We start from the raw sequence: 22,168 nt of genomic DNA, 5'->3' as shown, positions 1-22,168 counted from the left end.
TTATTTCTTGTAATGAGCAGAACCTACGTTTGTGAAATTTGTGATGTTGTGACTTGGCTCCTTTTAGATATGCAATTGCAGTCTGAAATGCAAAGCTTTGTCTTGTGTGATGTTCCCAATCTCAGGTGCTAAACTAAGAGCTACAAAACCAAAATTTCAGCTGGACATTATGATGATGCTGATTGGATTTTTGGAGCTGGGATGTATGAGGCAAATAAATGAGGTCTTCGAGCAGAAAAGTTGGTTGAAACAAGTCCAGAAAGTTGTTTGGAGAGACTTTTTTTTTTGCTGAGGAGAAAACGTATTTTCAGAAATATTCGAAGTAAGTGGTATTACTTTGGGAAGTTTCTTTGAGGAAGTGAACATTAACCTCTACTTTTTGCAACTGGCATCTTCTAATAGCCAAGTGTTAAAGAAAGTTGTCAGACAGCATCTATGGAGAGAGAACCAGTTAAAAATTGAATCTGAAATGATTTTTCCAAACTGAAGGAGGCTTGAAGATGGTTTTTCAAGGGGGGAGGAAGAACATCGAGCAATAGACAAAGAGAGAGCTAATTGTTGCAAAGGAGAGGTATAGCTGTAAAATTACTGTTGGTATAAATAGGAGACAACGAGAGCAAACACGACATGACAGGAGCATTGGACGAGATGGTGGAGAGAAATGTATAATGAGAATGGAGGATATTGATCATGTTCTCAAGTTGGCGGCACGGTGGCACAGTGGTTAGCACTGCTGCCTCACAGCGCCTGTAGACCCGGGTTCAATTCCCGACTCAGGCGACTGACTGTGTGGAGTTTGCACGTTCTCCCCGTGTCTGCGTGGGTTTCCTCCGGGTGCTCCGGTTTCCTCCCACAGTCACAAAGATGTGCGGGTCAGGTGAATTGGCCATGCTAAATTGCCCGTAGTGTTAGGTAAGGGGTAAACGTAGGGGTATGGGTGGGTTGCGCTTCGGCGGGTCGGTGTGGACTTGTTGGGCCGAAGGGCCTGTTTCCATACTGTAAGTCTAATCTAATCTTGCTGTCCTGAAGGCTGCAAAGTGCCTAAATTTAACATAGCTTTGTCTCTTTTCTAGATCATTGTAGCAAGCCTAGGACAGAAAGGTTATCATGAAAGTAAGGCATATTTTAAGAGTAGAAATGTTGAGCTCTCCCACTTCACTCATACTTTTTTGCATAACTTTTGCATTTTCTTTGAAAATTGTACACCAAGTCTATCTGTCTTTTTTGCTTTTGATGTCTGGGCAGAGATTCAGAGTTGTGCCAAACAGAAACAGACCTTTTGGTCCAACTTGTCCATGCCAACCAGATATCCTAAATTAGTCTTGTCCCATTTGTCAGCGTTTGGCCTATATCCTTCTAAACCATTCCTACTCATGTACCCATCTAGGTGCCATTCAAATATTGTTATTGTACCAGCCTCCAACACTTCTTATGGTATCAAGTGCCAGATGAAGAAAGTGAGGACTGCAGATGCTGGAGATCAGAGTTGAAATGTGTGGTGCTGGAAAAGCACAGCAGGTCAGGCAGCATACCATACCACAGCATACCAGGCACTTCATTCCGTAACACACACCACTCTCTGAAAAACTTACCCATTAGGTGGTCCCTTTTAAATCTTTCCCTTCTCAGCGTAAACCTATGCCCTCTGGTTTTGGACTCCCCTACTCTGGAAAAAAGACTTTGGCTATTCACCCTATCACTGCTGCTCATGATTGTATAAACATCCAAAAGGGAAAATAGCCCCAGCCTACTCAGCATCGCCCTATACCTCAAACCCTCCAACCCTGCCAACATTCTTGTAAGTCTTTTCTGCGCAAATTATCATCTTTTGATGATTGTCATCAGCTACTCGTCTTTCTCAAGGATAATTAGTAATAGACAATAAATGGCTAAATCAAACATTTCAATTCTGTTAGGAAATTAAATAATTCTTTATTACTCAATTAATTACTTCACTCCAAAGAATATAGGAGGTATGGTTAATGAGTTTGCACATAATTTCAAAATTAGTGATTTTAGTGGACAGTGAAAACCATTACCTCAGAGTACAATGGGACCTTGATCAGATGGTCCAATGGGCCGAGAAGAAGCAGATAGAGTTTAATTTAGATAAATGTAAGGTGCTGCTTTTTATTACAGCAAATCAGTGCAGGACTTATCCAGTTAATGTTAGGACCCTGGAGAGTGTTACCAAACAAAGGGACCTGTGGTGCAGGTGCATAGTTCCTTGACAGTGTCAGGTAGACAGGATAGCCATTATAGGATAGCCTTAATCCTCTATGATCAGACTCTATTCCATCTGAAACTCTTGGCACAGCTTTGCATTGCTGCTAGAACAATAGTTACTAATTATTCTTTTATTACACTGTAATTTGCACACAGCTGTGCTTTTTGTCTTGACTTGTCAGGAACTATTGTGCTGTCGTGTGTGTTTTGTATTTTTTATGCACTTTATGCTGGCCTGCACATGATCGTGTGGTTTTGTGCTGTCCATGTAACACCTTGGTCCTGGAGGAATGCTGTCTTGTTTTACTGTATCAGTTGTATATGGTAGAAATGACAAAGCTACTCTCGACTCTCTCTTGAAGAAGGCATTTGGCATGCTTGCCTTCATTGATCAATGCATTGCGTTGGGATGTCATGTTGTGGTTGTATAGATATTGATTAGGCCACTTTTGGAATACTGCATTCTCTTCTGGTTTCTCTGCTGTGTATAAAAAAAGATGTTGTTAACCTTGAAAGGATTGAGAAAAGATTTACAAGACGTTACCAGAATTGAAGAGTTTGGGCTATAGTGAGAGGCTGAAATGGTTGGGGCTATTCTCATTGGAGTGTCAGAGCCTGAGGGATGATCTTTATCGAAGCTTAGAAAATCATGAGGTGCATGGACAGGGTAAATAGACAAGGTCTTTTTCCCAGGGTGGGGTAGTCCAAACCTAGAGGACATAGGTTTAAGGTGAGAGAGTTAAGAATTAAAAGGAATCTAAGGAGTACCTTTTTCTGCACAGGGTGATCCGTGTGTGGAATAAGCTGCTAGAGGAAATGGAGGTGGGTATAATTATAACAACATCTAAATGGCATCAGAATGGGTATATGAATGGGAAGGGTTTAGATGGATATGCGCCAAATGTTGACAAATGAGACTGGATCAGTTTAGGATATCTGGTTGGCATGGACAAGTTGGACTAGAGTTTGTTTCCGAGCTATGTAACATAACTCTCAAGTTTTTTTGTTCAGCCTACTTGTATGCATCCTTATTTAAACTGTGTTTCTGAAACCAGAGCTGGAATTGATTAACAAGAGCAGCATCTGTTTTTAGTTTCATTAACTGATGTAGGTTTGTCCGATTCAAGCTTTCCAAAGACTTGATGTTCGTTTTTGGGAGGTACATAGATATATTTTACACCAAGGCATTGTAAGTACTCCTGAGGAAAGCGTAATTACTAGCTAATTTCTGTACTGCAATATTTCTGAACATGCCAAGTCCCCCCAAAAGCAGCTTATGGTCATTTCCTAAATGTCCTATGCAAAGGATACCTGAAAGACAGCATGTGCTTTGTTTCTAACTCTAAGCACTTTGTAATTGTAATGAGCTTTCAAACCTACAATTATTAAGACAAATACTTGGATTGTGTAAATTGTCATCTTTTCGAGCTTTGCCCAAACACTTACCTCTTTTAAAAGAATTGCTGAATATTGTGCAGCATTGCTAATTTTATTAACAAATCATTGGATCGTTGATTTGACTGTTTAACAATGAACGGATTTACTGGGAATTGTTAGTTTCCAAAGCATGTGTCAACTGTGTCTCAGTTCACTATTTAAAACATGACAATCATGTGCTTTTTCATGAAATCAGTATTCTGAGAATCTAGCATGTACTCATGTTATGAACTTTTTAAATTGCCACTATTCCACTGGTCTTTTCTCCACTGGCATCTTATGCCAGGCCACACAAAATAATTATTTGTGGGATGATTGAAGTTGTGACAAATTAGCTATTGCCCAAAGTCATTCCTGTTTATGGTTCATGGTGAGACAAATCTTAGGATCAATTTGAGATGATACTTTAAATTGTGCCATTTCCTTTTCCAACTCACTTGGCCTTCAATACAAATTCTTCAGTGCTTGTAACCTGTGGGTTTTTTTTAATGGGAATTTTGTTTCTAAAACGTAGAAAATTTGTGGAAAGAAATTATGTAAAATAACTATGAATTCATTTCAGTAAAATAGTATGAGTGTTTTGAACAACTCTAGAAATCCCGTCAAAACCAGAGTACTGATTCCCTTTTGAATAAAAGCAAATTACTGCGGATGCTGAAATCTGAAACCAAAAGAGAAAATGCTGGAAAATCTCAGCAGGTCTGGCAGCATCTGTAAGGAGAGAAAAGAGCTGACGTTTTGAGTCTAACTGACGCTTTGTCAAAGTTGACAAAGCTTTGACAAAGGGTCAGTTAGACTTGAAACATCAGCTCTTTTCTCTCCTTACAGATGCTTGCCAGACCTGCTGAGATTTTCCAACATTTTCTCCTTTTGGTCCCTTTTGAATGTCCTAGCTTGCGTACAGCAATTTCCAAAAACATACTTCATTACTCAATTCATATTCTTCTTCCTTTCAGCGTAGTCGGGTTGTTTTTTTCACAAAATAAATTGATTTTATAACTTAGAATACGTTAATTCATTTGGATTCCTTCATTTGCAATACAGCCATCATCTCTGTATAATATTTCTGTTACAACATCCAAGAATTACAGGGTTAGTATAATTTATTTTACAATTCATTTGTCTAAATAAAGTTAGATTCCTACAGCAGTATGGTTCACATGAGTAAATGCATCTTTCCTTCTTTAGGCCTCTTCTAATTTGGGCCAGGGCCTAATTCGAAGCCAGAGTTTGGTTGGTATAATTTAGCTGCATGGGCTCTAAATAGAAAGCTGAAACATTGTAGTTGCTTATAGCAGTAATTGCTTGTCTGCAACTGATAATTTGTTTGGCCATTTAACGTCTCCGGTCTCTGAGTTTACTCAGTACATGACATTGACAATAACAAAAGATATTCTGTGATGATTAGTATTGGCAATGGCAAAATTGCATTTTTAACATTGTGCTTGTTGCCTTTAAGTGCTACAGTCTTGTTTTATTGCGCAAAGCAAAGCTGAGAGCTCATGAATAAATCTTAAAATATCTTTTGACGTTAAACTTATAATACTTATGTTCGCCATAATATGGACTGTAAACTAATGCATCAAGGCATTGCTGGAGATGCAAGTCAGCCAGTGTTTGTGGAGAGGAACACAGTTAATTTTTCAGATCCTTGACCTTTCATCAGAAAGAAGTTCATTTGCGTCCTACAACATTTATTGTTTTGGTTCTGTTTTTATAGTAGAGCTGTATTATTACACTGCACTATTGTGGTGTTTAGTTTTCAATTATGTATCACTGGTTAACATGTTATCTTCTGATCTGATCTGATTGTACTGTATTGATCAAGCTAAGTACCAGAAAGAAACTTTGCATTCAGAATGTTTTTTTTCTTTTAGTCAGTTAACATGCAAGTTAGTCTCTGATTCCTCATGGTTTCTTTTTCATGGACTGTGCAGGCAATTTGATAGGCCCTTTTCAAATCTGTTATCTTAGGCTTTCACACAAATCTGAAAGCCTAAAATTTCTCAACTCTAAAATAATCTACACATTTCTAACCAGGAGAGTTTATTTAAAAGGTTTCACAAGCTAAAATCTCTCATGTAAAATGGTTCCCTGAACTACTGCTGGAAGAGAAACTAAACTGACCTCTAAACTGAACAGGTTTCTCAACATTGGTGTTTTCTTAACTGAACTGGAACATTTGTCTGTTAACTGAATTAATTAGAAAAGTTGCTCATCCTAGATTCTTCAGAACTGAAAGCTGACAGCCTTGCATGTTTACCCTATCGGTCAAAAACACTTTGATACATAAACAAAATAAGAGCAAAATGCTGTGGATACTGGAAATGTGAAACATGAAAAGAAGATGGAGAAACTCAGCAGGCCTGACAGTGTGCACAGAGAGAAAAAAAAATAACGTTTTGGCATACTGAAGCAGAGATCTGATGAAGAGTTGTATTGAACTCAATGTCAAATTGTTTCTTGCTCCACAGTTGCTGCCAGACTTGGTGAGTTTCTCCTGATGTTCAGTAAACATGTTGCTGTTTTATCACTGTTACAGGAGGAGTGACTTTTACAGAAAATCCTTCACAGAAATAATTACCAAATTGCCACATTTCAAAATCCAAACTCCAAAGATGACATTAATATGTACATAAGTTGTATACTTTTCATTATGATATGCATTTGAACACTGAATGGATAATCATCATCTTTGACCGTTACTCCTTGAGTCCTAAAGAAAGCAAAAGATTTTGGTTTGATTGGTCCCTTGCAGGATCACAGCGATGTCCCACTGTGTTAGATGATTAATTGAAATGCCTTTGAAATGTAGTTACTTTTAAGAGACAGGTGGCAATTTCCATATCATAAAACTCCACAAACAACGATTAAGTAGATGATGGGATCATCTGTTTGAGGCCTTGGTAGAAGGGCAAATGGTGCCGAGGACACCAGGTGAACATTACTGCTCCTCTTCACATCATACTTTTAGAATCTTTCATGTTCAATTATCAAGGATAAAAAAGTCTTTTCAACTGTAAAGGTGCCACTTCCAGCATTACTGCATTGCCATAAAAAAGAAGTCTTCTGCTCAATTTCATGCCCAACTCTAGACTAGGACTTGAACCCACAACTTAGATTCTTATTTTTTATAAAGTAAGATGGTGATCAGTGCCAAGTGAAAAGGCACTAACAGTCTTAGCAAATTTAATTTGTATCCAGACCACTCATTGCAAACTAAAATAAGCAGAGGTATCTCTGGAGAAGAATTATTTCAGACTTTTTGGGCTGACGTTTTGTTTAGGGATCAGGAACTCAAAAACACATGCATTTGAGTCATGACCCCCTCAGATTTAAATGTGATTTAGTGGCTGTTAAGCCGCTGGACAGGCTTAAGGCTGACTGCCCAGAAGCAGCTCTCAAATCTTGCAGAAGAGGAGATGGTCATGTTTAGGTAATGGCACTTCATCAGTAATCCAGAGTCCTGGACCCATGTTCAAAGAACTTAGGTTCAAATCTGTCCATGGAAAATGAGGAAATTTGAATTCTGTAACATGTGGAATAAAAAGCTAATCTAATGTTAATTATTGTAGATTAGGACAAAAAATGACATCTGCTTTCGTAACACCGATTTCCTCTGGGGTAGTCCATACATATTCTGGCCAAAATGAGAGTCCAGACCCTCAACAGATCTAGGCTCCAGAAATTGTTTGATGTCCTTTGGGTGGCTCAGGTGGTTAGCACTGCTGCCTTAAAGTGCCAGAGACCTGGTTCAGTTCCAGTTTGTGTGGAGTTTGCACATTGTCCCTGTGTCCGCGTGGGTTTCTTTCAGGTGCCCCGATTTCCTCCCACATGCAGAGATGTGCAGTTTAGATGGATTGTCCAGGGATGTGTAGGCTAGATTTATTAGTCATAGGAAGTGCAGGGTTATAGGGATCAGGTAATTTGGTGAGTTTGGATGAAAGGCTGTTCGGAGAGTCAGTGTGGACTTGCTGGGCTGAATGGTCTGTTTCCGCACTTTAGAGATTCCAAGAAATATTTCTGCTCCTATGTCTTATGGGGGTAATGCAGAAAGTAGAGTTAAGGATTATCAGGTCAGCCATGATCTAATCAAATGGCAGTTATGACTGTACTATAGGGATAGCTCTCTTTAATTTGGCACAAGCTGTTGTGGTTCTGTTCGCTGAGCTGGGAATTTGTGTTGCAGACATTTTGTCCCCTGTCTAGGTGACATCCTCAGTGCTTGGGAACCTCCTGTGAAGCGCTTCTGTGATCTTTTCTCCGCCATTTGTAGTGGTTTGAATCTGCTGCTTCCGGTTGTCAGTTCCAGCTGTCCGTTGCAGTGGTCGGTATATTGGGTCCAGGTCGATGTGCTTATTGATTGAATCTGTGGTTGAGTGCCATGATTGATGAAATTGCGTGAGTATCAGTTTTTGGCGAGTACTTGGTCCTGAACTACGAAAGCAACTACCCCAACACACACAAAAGAATTGCATCAGGACACTATTCAAAAGGGCCACAACACACTGTAATACACCAGAACTGCAAAAAGAGGAAGAAGAACACCGATACAATGTATTTGCCAAAAATGGATACCCGCGCAATTTCATCAACAGATGCCCAAGGGAAAGACAACGGAACGAGGACATGCCGCAACCCAAAGGAGTAGCCACACTACCATACATCAAGAGCATTTCCGAACTGACAGCCAGACTACTACGACCACTAGGACTTATAACAGCACACAAACCAACAGCCACTCTCAGACAACAACTCACCAGAACGAAGGACCCGATACCCAGCATGAGCAAAACCAACGTCGTGTACAAAATCCCATGCAAGGACTGCACAAAATACTACATAGGACAAACAGGAAGACAGCTAACAATCCGCATCCATGAACATCAACTAGCCACGAAACGACACGACCAGCTATCCTTAATAGCCACACACGCAGATGACAAGCAACATGAATTCGACTGGGGCAACACTACTATTATAGGACGAGCCAAACAGAGAACAGCCAGGGAATTCCTAGAGGCATGGTGCTCATCCACAGTTTCAATCAATAAGCACATTGACCTGGACCCAATATACCGACCACTGCAACGGACAGGTGGAACTGACAACCGGAAGCGGCAGATTCAAACCACTACAAATGCCGGAGGAAAGATCACAGAAGCGCTTCACAGGAGGCTCCCAAGCACTGAGGATGTCACCTAGACAGAGACGAAACATCTGCAACACAAATTCCCAGCTCGGCGAACAGAAGCACAACAATGAGCACCTGAGCTACAAATCTTCTCTCAGACTTTGTTACAAGCTCCCAGATTTTATGAAGGAGAATTTTGTAGGGTTGACAGGACTGTGTTTACAGTTTTTGATGAGACCATAATACACTAGCAGAAGTAGGCCATTCAGTCCAATTGCTCAACTGTTGAAAGTGCGTACTTTTTTTGGATGAGACTTTTAAACAAGACCCCGTCTTCCTAATTGGGTGGGATCCCATAACGCTTTCAAAAGAGTGGGGGAGTTATCATAAAACCTAATGCCACATTGCCACGTGGTTATTAGTAGTCCTGTGTGCCACACATGACACGAAGAACATTTCTTGTGTACTTCGTTTGCTGTTACTGCTTTGAGACATCTGGTTGTTCAAAAGGTTTTATAAAAAGCAGGCTTGAAGAGCCAAATAAGGACATAAGAAACAGAAACAGGAGGAGTAGGCCATCTGTCTCTTTTTTTTTAAGCCTGCTCTGCCATTCAATAAGATCATGCCTAATCTTTTCGTGGTCTCCGCTTTCGCTTACCTGTGTGCTCACCATAACCCTTAATTCCTTTGTTGTTCGAAAATCTATCTTTGCTTTAAAAGCATTCAGCTTGTCTCACGTGGTTCACTGAGCAGGTAATTCCACAGATGGCCAACTTAGTGGCTATTTCTCATGATCTTTGTAATAGGAACACAGGTCTTAAGAGCAAGATAGACCATTTTGATCGTGGCTGATCAGATTATGGTCTTGGTTCCATATGACTTTCTGACCCCATAAGTCTTGGCATCCTTAACTGTCAGAACTCTTCCATGAATAAATTAGTGACTCAGTGTTTGTTGATTTCAAAGGAATTGAATTCCACATCCAAACAATGTTGAGAAATTTTCTCCTTCCTTCTATCGTAAAAGGGAAATCCGTTTGTAATCTGTGACCACTAATCAACTCCCCAGCAAGACGCGACATCCTCACCATGGACACCACCACCACCCCCCAATAAATTCACCCTTACTATCTTTTGCATTTCAAAAACATCATCCCTCATTCTTTTAAACTCCAGTGATTGTTGGCCCAACATGTCTGAACTTAGGTTTCAACATCATCTGGTCTTATAAACAGTGATGATTTTGCATTCCGTCATTAATAATTATGAGATCATCTGTTTAGATGTTGTTTAAAAAATAATATTGACCAGGAGATGATTCCCTGCTTAGCAAATTAGTGTCGTGCAAACAAGGAACAGTAGTGGGCCCTTCGAGTCTGCTCCTCCATTCAATAATATGACATCTGATTTTAACCTCAACTCTACGTTGCTGCATATTCCAGATAATTTTTCATCCTGTTGATAATCAAGAATCAAGAAACAATTAGACTCTGCATCCATTGCCTTTTGAGGCAATGAATTCCAAAGATACTCAACGCTCAAAGTCAATGTTTTGTTCATTTTAAATGGGTTTACACTTGCTTTATTTAAAACTATGACCCCAAGTTCTAGATTCTCCCAGAAGAGGAAACATACTTGCAACGTTCACCCAAACAAATCCCCTCAGGATCTATTTTAATTAAGTCACCTCTGACTCTTCCAAACTGCAAACGATACAGGCTTAGCCTGTTTAGCCTTCCCTCATAAGGCAATCGGCTCATTGCAGGTATTATTTCCATCTCAAAACATTTGGGCATCACCTTTTTTAATGTCTCGACCAAATAATATTCTGACAAGTAGAAAGCTGAGATGTCTGCCTGAATTAGCTGCTCAGTTGCCTAAAGTGGGACGTGAACACAATGTCATAATTCCAAGGGAAGTGTGCTGTCACAAGATAATGGCTGTTAGTAAACCGTTTGTCTTTGACTGTGGGAAATGCTTTGACCGAACCATCAAAAGTTGAGCGAACAATAATAGGATCGAAGACTGACTTTGATAGTACTGATACATTTGCAATGCTTCTTTATTTTATTGCCCACCAAGCTATTGATATATTTGAAATTTCTTGATACAGTTTCAGATTTTCAAGAAGCTCTAATTTTAGATGTGACTTTGTGTGTGTATATAGGTTCGAAGTCAATTATTGGAATGTTTCAGATATTTGACATAGACAAATATTCAGTCATAGACCATGGAAAATCAGAACGTTATTGATTTTTCGTAAAGCCTGAAGTTAGATTAGATTACTTACAGTGTGGAAACAGGCCCTTCGGCCCAACAAGTCCACACTGACCCGCCGAAGCGCAACCCACCCATACCCCTACCCCTACATATACCCCTTACCTAACACTATGGGCAATTTAGCATGGCCAATTCACCTGACCCGCACATCTTTGGACTGTGGGAGGAAACCGGAGCACCCGGAGGAAACCCACGCAGACACGGGGAGAACGTGCAAACTCCACGCAGTCAGTCGCCTGAGGTGGGAATTGATTTTGATCTGCTGACCTGTTTGACCTTATGAGAGCTGAGATAAGCTCATTTCTCTCATAAGTAAGCATTTAACACATATTTGTATTTGTAGGTGTCATTAAGCGATGAGAGACTTTACAGTTACAATCGGAGATCTAGTTCAAGAACTGTAAGTTTATTGCAATGTGTAACGATAACTCCAAGAAAAAGGTTTTTGGTTATGAGGCAGCGTTGTTACATTTTTTAACATCCCTGATCTTTCCCCCAGCCATCTGAATACAGTTATTCTTCTCGAGCAAGTTCAGGGCACAATAGTCCATTGGTAAGAATCGTGTCCTGCATCTTGAATAGTTTTGATTTCATGTATTAAAATGTTGATGATGAAACTAATTATGCAAGGTGTAAGTTGTTGCCACAGAAATTTATACAGCATGTTCACTGAAGGTGTATAGTTTTAATGTAAAAATAACACCGAAATGAAAATGTCTTATCTCTTCAAAAACAAATTTGTGTGCATCGTTGACACGCTGACTAGCATTGATTTTTAGATGAATACTAATTCGTCATCACAATAACAATCTAATAACTGCCCATCAAATATTTTGATGTGAACCACTCCATAATACTTTACTTAACTCAATGCTAGAAACTTAAACAGCAAAGACATTCTGAGTGCATAATAGTACTAAAACATTATTTATCAGCATGGACTATAATGCACACTGTCTTGGGTGCGCATGTATAGCACAGAATCAGTTTTCTGTTTACATTGCTTTGCACAAAGCCTATTGTATTGAAGTTTATGAACAGTTAAATCTTAATTCGGACATTCAGCTGAGTCACTCAACATCCTGGTCTATCAAAGAACTGGATGATTGAGAAGAAATGGAGCTGCTCACAGTCTAAGTTCCAGTAGAAACACTGATCTGCAGACTAACTGATGAATGGTTAAACTTTGAAACAGCGTCTTTCCAGTCCACCTGTGCATTACCACACTCCTTTGTCTGACTTCTGTTCTTCTTTTCTGGCTCGCTTGCTCTCTCCTCCCACATGCATGCGCACACCACCCCCCTTTTGAGGAGTGGGGTGATTATGACAGAGTGAAGAGGAGGGGTATAGTATCTGAAGAATATCAGCAATGTTGGCTAATTTGAGGGTTGTAAAGCAATATTGAATACTTGAAAGAAGAACTTAGGTTGGGAATGTGGAGAGATGTACTTTGAGGCTCTAACCTTGCTGGGTGAAGGAAAGAGAAGCAGCAGAGGCATCAAAATAGATGTCAGTCTTAATTCCAAAGAAATCAGATTTCTCATGCTTGTTGGAGTTGAGGATGGAGGAGCAGCAGCTGGAGCAAGCAATTATACTCCTTTAGTTTTAATAGGATCTGAGTACAGAACTAAATATGTCTTGCTGCAGCTAGAAAGCCTTGCTGAGACTTCATATTGTGTATTATGTGCAGTTTTGGACCCGTTGGCTAAGGAAGGATATGCTTGCCATAGAAAGAGGTTTCCCCAAAATTAATCACTAAGATGGCAGAATTGTCTGAGCAGACAGACTATATTCTCTAGATTTTAGAAGAATAAGAGGTGATTTAATTGTAACTTAGAGAATTGTTTCAGGGTGAATATAGATGGGATGTTACCCCTGGCTCATGACTTTGGAGCCAGGAGCTATAATCAGAGGAGATGGGGCAAGTAATTTAACACTTGGATGATGAGGAACTATTTCACTGAGTTGTAAATCTTTGGAATTCTCTACTCCCAGCTTCATCATTGAGCAAATTGGACACAGAAATTGACAGTTTCTGGAGCTTCACAACTTTATGATATAGAGACGTGAAAAGTGGCATTGAGGAAACAAGCAATTATGATTGAAAACAAATGGCTTACTCTGTTTCAAAGTCCTTGTTGTGGAGCAGTCCAAACCCCTCTTGATGTTCCAGAGGATCCTGGAATAACTATCAGCTTTGACAGAGTAGCACCCAGTCATGTTTTCTGATCCAGCCATGTTTGACAATAAATGACTAAAGCAGTTTTCTGACAAAAATGCTTAAATCTGCCTTCTTGGGATATAAGGCAATGATATCCTTTATATCATAACAAGAAGCAATGAGGGTGGGAGAGTTATGGTTTTAGTGGAGATAGCAGCATTAAAGGTAGAGGGTAGCGTACAAATAACAACGATCAGAAGGATTGTGATGAATTATTGTGGCGAACTAAAGTTGGACACAAGAGTGTGCAGTTGTAACTAACTTGGGGCAGTTCCTTCCAGGAGCAGATACACAGAAAATAGGGTGAGAAGGAGAAACGTAATGACTATTGGATGATTTTGTCATGATGGACCTCATTGGTGTAAACAGGCCACACAAAATAGCATGGCTAACCATGCATATAGATATACACTTGATACTTGGTACAAATGGTGAGATTAAGGGAATATTCAGAGAAAAAAAACATGAGATGGAGATTGAATGAGGATAAGAGGATCTTTGCATTGGATGAGAAAAGAACATAGTGACTGTATAATAATGAGATACTTGATGTTTTTGGTTTGAACAATAAAGAAAAAGGATGTTCAAAGAGATGCAATCTGAGTGATTCTCAAGAGCTAAGAAATGCTGTTGGAGATGGGATGTGATTTGGTAAGGAAGGCCACGCTGGTGTTAGTGATAGCTTATCCACCAAGAACCCACAAAATCAGACTCCAAAGGTATGGAACCCTCATTTAGATTGGCTAAAGTCTTTTACTGATGAAAACTTAATCACTTCATTTCCCATGGGTTTCTAAATTTTGCAGATTGCATCTTCTATCCCTGTCCTTTTACAATTGTAATATTAACTGCAAAGGTATACTTTTTCTGAAATCAAATTTTAAAAATACAATTCATCCATGCATGCGTCTTAACTCCAAGGCAGGCATTCTGATCTGATCGTTTTCATTTTTGTGGATGGAAAGCTGATCTATGTTTGATGATAGTGATGCTTTGCAGTCTGACTCTCTCTTAGGTTTTTGTTAAAATCTTTAATGGAGGAGAAATTGTAGCCTACTTTCATTGTATTATGCATAGCTTGTGCCTGGTCTAAGAGTTTAGTCCACCAGTAATGAACCTGCCCTCTGCTAGAGTCATTGAAAATCGGGAACTCCGCACATTATGGAACCATTTCTTCTTGGAGTTGTGTGACTGGAATATAACTACTACACTTCCACTAAAAATCTTGTGCGTGTTATTAACAAAGTTGGATTTATTTAAAATATGAACTTGCACCTTATTTGCAACTTGGTGCAGTTCATGTCCGAGTTAAAGAAATGCAGTCATTGTGACAATATTTATACTGTTTAGTGTGATAAGATTCGTGTCATCATGACTTGTTCTATAGTTTATTCACTTGAACTGTTGATAGAATTCAGATGATGAGAAAATGAGCACCGTGTCCCAAGATAATATCAGCCGGGGGCGTCGTGATAGTGTGGTAAGCTCTTTATGCGTGTCAGCATGTGTTCTCTGGTATCAGCCTTTACTCATGATGAAAGATTTGAAATAACAGGGATGGTAAAGATTATTACCATGGATGAAATCCGTTTTGTTTCCCGTCAACATGTATAAGACACTGTAAAAGACAAATTAATGAACAGCTGTAGAATTGTAAACCTAGCAAGTGTTTAGTATAGGTAGGATAATAAGTACATGAAGTAAACAAAAGTTTTTCAATTGCAGAAAACAAGTTAATGGCTTGAATGACTTGTCACTTTTTTGAACAGAAGAGGAAAGCTTCTTCTTGGTGACAAGATTGTCTCAATTGAAGCCATAAAAAGATAATTAAACGATCATGCAACGAGTTGGTTGATTGGAGGCCCATGTTAGCAACAGTAGAAATAAATTAAGGCTCGCAAATGACCAATATTATCTTGAAATGAAAACTGAAAATGTGATTAGACTGGAAATGCACTTGCTAATTGTATGCTTATACCATTGGGCTCATCTGTTTTGTTCATGACTGGTTAAAAAACGCATGTTTCTTTACTGTTATTGTTTTTTTTAATAGCGTGCATCGTTTTTCATGACCAATCTGCTTCACACTGTACATGTCTGGGTTGTGACCAAATGAAACCAAAAACAAATTTATTTTTCCATTTTTTTATTAGTATTTGCAAATTTGCTTCAGATTTGTTTTATAACTTTAACTGTGCTTTCTAATTCAATATAAAACTCTGAACATGGATTAGCTCACTCATTTAACATGCTAATTGGATATTTCTTGGTGATATCCCTATTCTAATTAACTGTAAATGTAACAGACAAGATGTGGGTGAAGGATCATTTGGGAGATCATAGCTGTCTTAAATGCACAGAAACAGGTTGCATAGACCATGCACTAACCTAAGTGGTGGTTGTCTTCAACCACCTAGGCTATAGGAAAAGGTACAATTGCTAGCAGCAAGAGATCAAGACTATCCCATAGAGTGTAGCATTCCTGGAAGGAAGTTGCTGTTTTGTGTCCAACATAATACAGTGCAAAAAAAATTACTAAGACTGCAAACATCTATATATGTGCCCTTGCCATACATCTACAGAGGCAGCTTGAACTCTTCAACATTTGATAATTATATTTATATGGTGCCTTGCATGATCTCAACATGCTGGACAACTGATCAAGTATTTAGAAATGTAGTCACAATTGTTACATAGTAAATCAGCTAATTTGTATGTAGCAAGGTCCCACCAAGAACTGAGGTAGGTGATCAGATAATCTGCTGTCATGGTCTTTTGAGGGATAATTATTGGTCAGATTCCAGGAGAACTTGGCTGATGCAATGGCTGCTTGTACATCCATCAGTGGAACCTCCAATTTAACATGTCATTCAAATCCAGCAGCCTAAGAATTGGAATTGATGAGTGTTCAATAATGCGCTTTTATGACTGCCACATTGTTGTTTGTCACATGCTGTATTGTGAGATCCACCCTGTAGTTGTCCAAGATGCCTTCCTGAAACAAGTTTCAGGCCTCTTCACATAAAATACTACAATTACTTAGCAGGTCAAGCAGCATCTGTGGAAAGAGGCAAAGTTAACATTTTGAATAAATAACTTCTGATCAGAAGTTATCAGAAATGCTCCTTCTGAGTTTGAAACTTTATCTTGAGTAGCAGTCCTTGAGTGAGGATACTATGTTACTGTTGTACCACCAAACATGGTCTGCAAAAAAATTTAATTACCGTGCATTTGTTTTTAGAATGCTCTGTATCCCATGTTTGTTTCATCACTTTTTCTTATTTTGCAATTTCTCTACAGTCCTCTGATTTTTCTGATCATAATGGATCGATAGCTGACTATTTTAGCCGCTCAAACCGCAGGGGAAGTGTGGTCTCGGACTTGGATGATATTTCTACTCCAGATCCCTTTAGTGTGAGTGAGCACATCTGCACTGTGTGGTTTGTGGTTAGTTTTGAAGAGGTGGCCATCCTGTGTGCAGTTTTATCAGTTTTTATCTGATAACTTTAGTTATGTAATACATTTTAGATGTATTCCTATTTGAATCTTCTGCTTTGAACTGTCAGGTAACTGACCTGCTGAACATTTGGAAAACCATGAGACTGCAATGATTGTAGAACTGCATGTTTGTGAATGCAATCTACAGTTTTAAGCATGATTAAACAATCTGGTGTCATTTTGTGACTTTATCTACTTATACTAATATAAAAAGTGTTGAGAGAAAGCTGTGTATACTTAAACCTTACAATCCTCAGCATATGCATATTCCATTATCTTGTGTGGAGAACCTGAGCTTGTTAGCTTATTGACTTCTTTGTTCTCTTTACATGCTCCATGTTTACTGTTTTCAAATGTTGAAGGAAGATTTGTTATTTCGTGAACTCTTCAAGCTGGACTTTCAAATCAGTCTGTCCATCTCCAGTGGATTTAATTTGAGGGCAGATGAAGGAATTGTTAAGATGACTACTTATGTTGACAGGCAGTTATTTGTTTTACTGCTCTTTAGTATATTATATATTCCTTTTGAGTAAATTTTGTTTGCAATAACTGATTAGTTGTTTGTTACTCAAGGAATCTGGCAGATATGTTTCTGAAACTGTTTGATTATGTAACCTTTTTCTTTAAATTTCATTGTCGATGTCACTTCCTTTTTAAATTGAGATTGTATGGTCAATGAAGGAGTGGAATAAGCAACAATTAGTTTGCTCCTAATTTGGCTGTAATCCCAAGCCATAAAGGTGCATGAAGATAGAAGCTCATTTTAAGGGGTAAGTTTAAGGATTCCATTATAGAAGGAGATGTTTGACTAGGAAATTCAGGCTTTGAGGGTGCAAACAATTAAATGCTCAACTGTCGCTGAAGGAGCAAATCAGAGATGCACAACAAGCCAAAAAGTGAAGTGGGCAGGGATTACAGAGATTTGTCAGGCTGGCAGAAATCATGGGTAGGTAGAATCGAGAAAGTGATTTGTCAGATGAGAATTTTAAAATCAAAGCAGTGGGATCAGTGTCCATATGTGTTAATGAGCTTGAAATACAGATGAACAAAGCTTATTGCAAGCTGAGATACAGGCACTAGATTTTTGCTTGAGCTCAACTTTGAAAGGGGAAGTTGGGAGGGCCATCGAGTGAACTTCAACTGTTGAATCTCTCAATGACAAAAACTTTGAGTGTCTGTGCAGATATGAATCCGTTTTATATGAATAAAACATTGTTGCCACAGGACAAATTCACTTTGGCACAATTCACTAGTGTTGGTATATTCTTTCTTTTTCAGCATGAGGTCTGAGATCTAATTATGCTCTTTATACTCCTTATGCTTGTTCATGTCATTCTTTAAATCATTTGCTCTGACCTTCATTTTGCCTTTGCCTTCTGTGAGTAGTATAGCGTTTTTGTAATAGTTAAGTATTGCAGAGATCACAAGCTAATGTGGGAATCTAAATTTAGTGACAAGTGACCTATTTCAAGTATATTGAAATCATTTTACCTTGCATATCCGTGTTCCAATATCATATCATTGACTTCCTCCTCCCCCTCCAGTTCTTGAACTCGTAACAGGTACTTAGAGCAGTTCCTACTGGCCATATCCTGCACAGAATGCAAGAATTCCAATCCTCTATCCGAGCATGTTAGTATCAGTAACCAATTCCATACTTGGTTTTGGCCTTGTGAACCTTCTGACTGCCTCCAGTACCCATACACCTTTCCTTGTGTTATGAGACTGGTCACAGTTATCCAACCAATCCAACTATTGTTTCATCAAACCCTCCTGAGATTTATGCACCATTTGGTTTCCTTATTAGCCACTGAACTTGTATGCTAGTTTTTCTGAGGACTCCCAAATCTCTGTTCCAAAGCTTTCTGCAGTCTTTCTCCATTTAAATAGCTTATTTTTTCTTCCGGACAAAGTGTCTGCCTCTCATTTGCCCATGTCATATTCCAGCTGCTACTTTTTTGGTCACTCACTTAACATATCAATATCATTGTGCAAACTCTGTGTCGTCTTCACTACTTGTCATCTCATCTAATTGTGTAATCCACAAACTTGACAATAGCGCATTCACTTTCATCATCCAAGCCATTAGTATGTCTCATAAATATTTGTTGACCCAGCACTGTTCCCTGTGGAACATATAAGTTACGGATTACCATCCTAAACATGTTCTCCTTATTCCAACTCTGTCTTAACATGTATAAAGGATTGGCTAACTAACATACTACTTCCCAATGCCCTGGGCTCCTACATTATGCAGTAGTCGAATGTCTTTTCAAACTCATAGTAAAAATCCACATTTATTACATCCACTGCTTTCTCTTTAATCTATCCTGCTGCTAGCTCCTCAGGACCCCTGGTAAATTTGTTATACATGATTTCCTCTCATGGAGCCATCCTGATTCTGCTTGATCATATTAGGAGCGTTTTTAAATGCTCTGTTATTGCATGCTTTATTATAGGCTCTAACATCTTTCCAATAAATGATATTAGGCTAACAGGCCTTTTTTTTTGTTGTCTCCTTCCCTTTTCAAATAGAGGTGTTACATTAGCAGTTTTTCAGACTTCTGATATTTTTCTATAGTCTCAGGATTCATAAAGGAAGATTCATTCACTGCCTCTGAATATGTAGAGTAAACAGACTTCACTTCCACTTTGGTGTTAGAATTTGGTTTACCTATTCCAAGGAACCATTTGGGTTGTTACATCCTAAGTGTCCTTGAGGAAAGGTCTTGAAGGGAACAGCTTAGCTATTTGCATCTTGGTGGATACCAGTTTAGTAAACTGGTTCATGATAGAATTCCTACATATGCAAATGGTAAGGTCAAGATTAGCACCACACTGAATTTTGCATGACCCACAGAGAAGGGTTTCATGGCAATTTCTAAAGGTGGGAAGCAATTGTTGAGGTTTGTTTAAAAACTGATTGAGATGTAGTTATCATAAGCACTTGCTCGCTCACTTTGCTGTTATGTGCTTTAATATTGTCAGACCTAAATATTGAGCGTTAGTGAAGAACAATCCTGAAACATTTCCCTTTTTATTTTTGAAAAAAAGTGCTTTTAGTTCTTCAGGCATGAACTGTTCAATTTTTAAAAATAATAACTTGCAGCACGTTAACCTCCAGCACACAATGTACCTTAAAGCTCTCTTTTTCCACATGTGTTCACAATGAATTGCACATACAACTCTGTTGTTACCTATTATCAGTGGCTGGAATATCAAAACAGTTTATCAAGTTATCCATCCTTCCAGTTCTTACATTTGTGACCCACCTTGGCTAATTGACAAAGTGCCCTTTGGCCATCACACCTGAATGACCTAAGTTAGGTTCTTTCCCATCCGAAACACCAATTGACAATTCCTAACCTGCGTTGCCTCAACAGATCCTTAATCTCAAACTTGAATAGCTGTGTAACATTTGAACAGCTTTGCATTTCTCCAATTCTGGCCCCTGTATTTTCAATTTTATTGGCAGCCATGCACTCAGTTGTTTAGGCTCTTGATTCTCCAATTTATTCTTGACATTTCTTGCTGTCTCTCCACCTTTTTCTTACTTTAGATGTTTCTTTTGACTGAAATCTTTGGCAAAACTTTTAGTTTCTGCCTTCATATGTGAATGTGTGTAAGAGTTTGTCGAATAATACTCCATAAATAGTCATGGGGCTGTTTTGCTATGTTGAAGTCACCACATAAAGATGTAAGTTTGCAAAATGATGTTGGTGGTAAACCATAAGGCCTTTACCATATTCTTCCTAGGCTTGTGAAATAACTAGAAAAGTAACAGAGGTTCTCAGTGCCATTTTCGAATTCTTTAAATATAAGGTGTGTTGTGATGATAGCCAATTATTTAGATTCAAAGCAGAGCTAAAGTAAAAGGAAAAAGAGACTTACATTTGTATAGTGCCTTTCATGACCCAAGGGCTCCTCAAAGTTTATTACTGCCAATTAAGCAATTTACGATGTGTTGACACTGCTGTAAAATAGGAAATGCAACAGCCAATTTATGTACTGCAAACCCCCCTGCAAACCACAATGTAATAATTATCAGAATTTTTTTTAAGGAATAGCTATTGGCCAGAACACTGGTGCTAATTCCCTGATCTTACTTGAAAATAGTGTCATTGAATCTTTCACATCCACCCAATGTGAGTAGATGGGCTTTGATTAACACCTAATCCAAAAAGCAACATCAGAAACAATGACAAATCCACACCGACTTTAAGTGGACCTTAATTCTGTCATTTCCTGCTACCCACAGGATAAAAATGGTTCCTGAGCAATGAACAGGAACAAGAATCCATGTAGAGACTCCAATCCTTATCAGCCATTAGCACTCAGATCAACTGATCTGCTTCCAGTTCCCAGTTAGACCAGGGAAACCCAGTGGATGTGGTCTATCTAGACTTTCAAAAGGCCTTTGATAAGATGCCACATGGGAGGCTGCTGAGCAAGGTGAGGGCCCATGGTGTTCGAGGTGAGCTACTGGTATGGATTGAGGATTGGCTGCCTGACAGAAGGCAGAGAGTTGGGATAAAAGGTTCTTTTTCGGAATGGCAGCCGGTGACAAGCGGTGTCCCGCAGGGTTCAGTGTTGGGGCCGCAGCTGTTCACATTATATACTAATGATCTGGATGAAGGGACTGGGGGCATTCTAGTGAAGTTTGCCGATGATACGAAGTTAGCTGGACAGGCAGGTAGTACTGAGGAAGTGGGGAGACTGCAGAAGAATCTAGACAGTTTGGGAAAGTGGTCCAGGAAATGGCTGATGGAATTCAACGTGAGCAAATGCGAGGTTTTGCACTTTGGAAAAATGAATAAAAGCATAGACTACTTTCTAAACGGTGAGAAAATTAGTAAAGCCAAAGTACAAAGGGATCTGGGAGTGCTGGTCGAAGATTCTCTTAAGGTAAACATGCAGGTTGAGTCCGTGATTAAGAAAGCGAATGCAATGTTGTTATTTATTTCAAGAGGGTTGGAATATAAAAGCACCGTTGTGCTACTGAGACTTTATAAAGCTCTGGTTAGGCCCCATTTGGAGTACTGTATCCAGTTTTGGTCCCCACACCTCAGGAAGGACAAACTGGCACTGGAACGTGTCCAGCGGAGATTCACACGGATGATCCCTGGAATGGTGGGTCTAACATACGAGGAACAGCTGAGGATCCTGGGATTGTATTCATTGGAGTTGTGAAGATTAAGGGGAGACTTAATAGAAACTTACAAGATAATACATGGCTTGGAAAGAGTGGACGCTAGGAAAGTTTTTCCGTTATGTGAGGAGACTAGGACCCGTGGACACAGCCTTAAAATTAGAGGGGGTCAATTCAGAACAGAAATGCGGAGACGTTTCTTCAGCCAGAGAGTGGTGGGCCTG

General features: G+C 39.1%; 1 protein-coding gene across 13 annotated transcripts in view; it reads left to right on the top strand.

Annotated features, from left to right (window-relative positions):
• The window catches only part of lrrfip2 (leucine rich repeat (in FLII) interacting protein 2), a 139,196-nt gene that overhangs the window by 58,119 nt on the left and 58,909 nt on the right, over positions 1–22,168 (top strand). For 6 of the 13 annotated variants that reach the window (XM_060822901.1, XM_060822903.1, XM_060822904.1 and 3 more), the window contains 6 exons: positions 4,708–4,755; positions 4,852–4,896; positions 11,420–11,476; positions 11,576–11,629; positions 14,709–14,777; positions 16,598–16,711. The exons of 4 other annotated variants lie outside the window; for them this stretch is intronic. In XM_060822901.1, the coding sequence (XP_060678884.1) occupies positions 4,708–4,755; positions 4,852–4,896; positions 11,420–11,476; positions 11,576–11,629; positions 14,709–14,777; positions 16,598–16,711 (387 nt within the window). The remainder of the gene's footprint in view (positions 1–4,707; positions 4,756–4,851; positions 4,897–11,419; positions 11,477–11,575; positions 11,630–14,708; positions 14,778–16,597; positions 16,712–22,168) is intronic. 3 more of the 13 variants (XM_060822902.1, XM_060822905.1, XM_060822909.1) reach the window with 3 other exon arrangements.

This window comes from Hemiscyllium ocellatum, chromosome 4, assembly GCF_020745735.1.
Source record: "Hemiscyllium ocellatum isolate sHemOce1 chromosome 4, sHemOce1.pat.X.cur, whole genome shotgun sequence".
Lineage (NCBI taxonomy): Eukaryota > Metazoa > Chordata > Chondrichthyes > Orectolobiformes > Hemiscylliidae > Hemiscyllium > Hemiscyllium ocellatum.
The sequence above is the reverse complement of the archived record's forward strand: the minus strand, read 5'-3'. Positions and strand labels throughout refer to the sequence as shown.